The sequence below is a fragment of the Dendroctonus ponderosae genome, unplaced genomic scaffold (assembly GCF_020466585.1).
Source record: "Dendroctonus ponderosae isolate FM_Combo_2020 unplaced genomic scaffold, Dpon_F_20191213v2 Dpon_F_20191213_7, whole genome shotgun sequence".
Lineage (NCBI taxonomy): Eukaryota > Metazoa > Arthropoda > Insecta > Coleoptera > Curculionidae > Dendroctonus > Dendroctonus ponderosae.
This window is the reverse complement of record NW_026018916.1, coordinates 4,270,858-4,273,918: the sequence shown is the minus strand read 5'-3', so window position 1 is coordinate 4,273,918 and position 3,061 is coordinate 4,270,858. Positions and strand designations below refer to the sequence as shown.

General features: G+C 39.0%; 1 protein-coding gene and 1 long non-coding RNA gene across 2 annotated transcripts in view; one reads left to right on the top strand and one right to left on the bottom strand.

Moving 5' to 3' along the window:
* The window catches only part of LOC109537732 (hemocytin), a 31,766-nt gene that overhangs the window by 12,709 nt on the left and 15,996 nt on the right, over positions 1-3,061 (bottom strand). The window contains exons 29-32 of the mRNA XM_048668278.1: positions 1,084-1,270; positions 767-1,031; positions 431-719; positions 215-371 (exon numbers count right to left, since the gene is read on the bottom strand). Coding sequence (XP_048524235.1) covers positions 215-371; positions 431-719; positions 767-1,031; positions 1,084-1,270 — 898 coding nt within the window. The remainder of the gene's footprint in view (positions 1-214; positions 372-430; positions 720-766; positions 1,032-1,083; positions 1,271-3,061) is intronic.
* LOC125505163 lies at positions 2,274-2,691 on the top strand. The gene is made up of 2 exons (XR_007281966.1): positions 2,274-2,468; positions 2,532-2,691. It is a non-coding gene; the product is annotated as an uncharacterized LOC125505163 (long non-coding RNA).

Below are 3,061 nucleotides of genomic sequence, written 5' to 3'. Positions count from 1 at the left end.
TTAAAAAAAACGCAACTTTGATACCTTTAGAGCTTTTGGGACACCCTGTACATTACTAAAATATTTTTAAAATGTGCGCTCGGTAGGCGTCGGACAATTCATAAAATAATACTTTTTAAAAATCAAACGATTTAGCCGCAAACTTCGGTGCCGTATAGCGTGAATAACCCTGTATATAAGAAAAATATATATATTGTTCACTCAATCCACTTACCAGATTTGTATATTGAGGCGCCCAACTGCCACCTGAATAGCTGGGAGTCTTCGTGTCCAAACGCGCATTGCTGGGGGCGTAGTTGAAGTTCAAAATGCTGCTGGCACTAAAGGCGCTATCAGGAAGAGGCTGATCGCCCTGGATAAGATTGATGAACCTGCAATAGGAAAATTCAGCTGGATTTGGACTTTCCCATCCACTCAACTGTTGGCTTGCCTATCTTCGGTGCATTCTGGAGGAGGCGAAACCGAAGGAACCAAATACACAACAGTGGTCAAGCTGGGCATGGTCACGTTTGCAGCTTCCTGATAGTCAATGGAAGTCGTCTTCACTATGTCCTCCTTGCAGGATCCAGCATGGCAAGCGTAGAAGTTATCGATGCATTGGCACTCCTTGCAGTTGGCCTCGATCACAACCTGTCCAGGTTTCACCGGCTTGTCGCCCTCGCTTAGACACATGCAATCATGCTTTGCTACGCAGGTGTTCTCGTTCAACCATAAATGGCCTGAAGGAAAAGCTTTACTGAGGGCCCGAGCGGGTTTTGAGTCCTACCTTGCGGGCATTTGAGCTTCTTTTCTGCTGCTACGCATCCAGATTCGCATTTGGTGCCCTCAAAGCACAACCCTTTCTCCCTCACCACAAACAGATAGTAACCGCACAGCTTTTCACATTCAATAGCGCACTCGTCCTGGATCATTCCCACTGGGCATAGCGTTTCTGGAGCACAACTGGGCTTGATTTTCACCACATTGTCCTCCCAATCGCATACCATCGACTCTGGGTTGTAAAACATATCTGGACCGCAGGTCTTTTCCACCTGGAACAACCAGGGTAGAACCAGGACTTAGGGAGAACCTTAGGATTGTTACCAGTTCGAACCCTTTGGTTGTGGGTGTGCATTGGAGGAACTTGTGGCAGTCGGAAGGGTGCTCCTGATGGGGCTTTTCCAGATCGCATAAGGAGACCGTGGTGCCTGCGGGAGTAGTCGTTGAAGGCTCGCATTGGCATAAAACTCGTATCTTGAAGTCTGGACAAGGGGCGCTGCGATCTGAAGACCTAAAGGAAAATTATAATTACTCATTATGCAGAGCCCGGATAGCATTTGATATTCCATCAATATTCCAGAATGTTCAAAAAATATACAGAACATTGCGGGAATATCCTGAGAATATACATAGGTGAACATTCCTAACATGAATGTTCGTGGAATATACGTGCATGTATATTCATCAAAGTCCATAAAAAGTATATCCTAGGTATGTACATATATGTACATATTGGGTATATGTGCAGATGAACATGTCAGGTATGTACATATTGGGCATATGTGCAGGTGAATATGCCTAGTATGTTGAAACCAAATATTCCGGTAATATACATGAATGTATACGGTATATTCCAAATTGGTTGAATATAAATTTTGCGTGCCCGCAGCAGAAAAGTAAGGGCATGTAAAAGTAAATCTTCTTACTACTAAAAACTGAGACCCTTATGAAATACTGAAAATATGGTGTTTTGATTAACAAATTAACAAAATTTTTCGAAAATAAATTTTGCGTGCCCGCGGCAGAAAAGTAAGAGCACGTACAAGTACAAGAGTATATATGAACTTTTCTTTTTAAATGCGGCAACGTTATAATTTTATTTGGCAATATTAATTAAATTTCTGTATTACTCAAATAAATTTATCAGGCGCTAACAGTTCCCACCCTATGAAATTCAAACAATAAAATGCATAAAACAAATTTAAATTACCCGCTTAGTGTGTACACGGATTACGTCCGGCTATAATGTGACATTCGAGAGTGACAATGAGAGCGGACCAATGAGAATCATATTTCACGCAGTGCTGCTTGGCGGTGACGCCAAAGCTCTCAGAATTTCTGAAAAGCTGCAAAGCTTATAATTTATTGGTTATTGGCATAAACAAGTTATTATGTGCTATTACACAAATGTTGATTTTTTAAATTACCTATATGATTGTAGATTTATTAGTTACTAGAATACTGCCTTTCTAAGCAAGACAAAATTTAGATTTTGTCAATATCGGTCTATCAGACAACTGCTGCTTGTCTTTATCTATATGTCTCTGGTTACGTGCATCACGTGTTTTTCAAAAACTCGGGAATATTAAAAATCCGTATTAATCGATGCGAAAAATATAAAAACCGTGCTTGTGCCTCAGTGTTATGATGTGTCTTCAAGACGGAAATTACGGTATAATTATGGCTAAAAACCCCGCAAACATGGAAAGGTGTGTTGGTGTTTAAATTAAATACATTTGATTATTTTATTATTTCTTGTTCTAAACATACAGGTGATACCGCTGTTCTGGACTTGAAGCATTGAAGACGCTAGGGATCACGTGAGAAAACCACACACGAAAAATGTTCGCATAAGAGACAAGTAAGGTTGTCTGAACCTAATTATTCGTCTATTAATGTAAAACTATTATCTGTATTTTTTTATTTTTACCAGTTTAATCTTGGTTGCTTTCTATTTTGCGATAAGCATGTTTTTTTGGATCGAAGGAAAGCAACAGAAGTAAAATGAAAGTAATGTATCAATGCAAATTGCTATACCTAACTGTATAGACCAATATTCAAATTTGTAATTGCTTATAGAATTTTTGTTAAGAGCATATTGCAAAACACTTTAATTGGGATTAAAAATTGTTAATGATGGATCGAGAACAAAATGAAAGGGCAAAAGCCACAGAGCGGGAACATGTAAGGAATATAAAATAATAAGAGCAGTTTTTTAGATAAAGGTTTGTGTTTTATCTCACAGTCACACATCATTGCGACAACGGCAAAAATGCTGAAAATGTTAATTTAGATTTTTAGT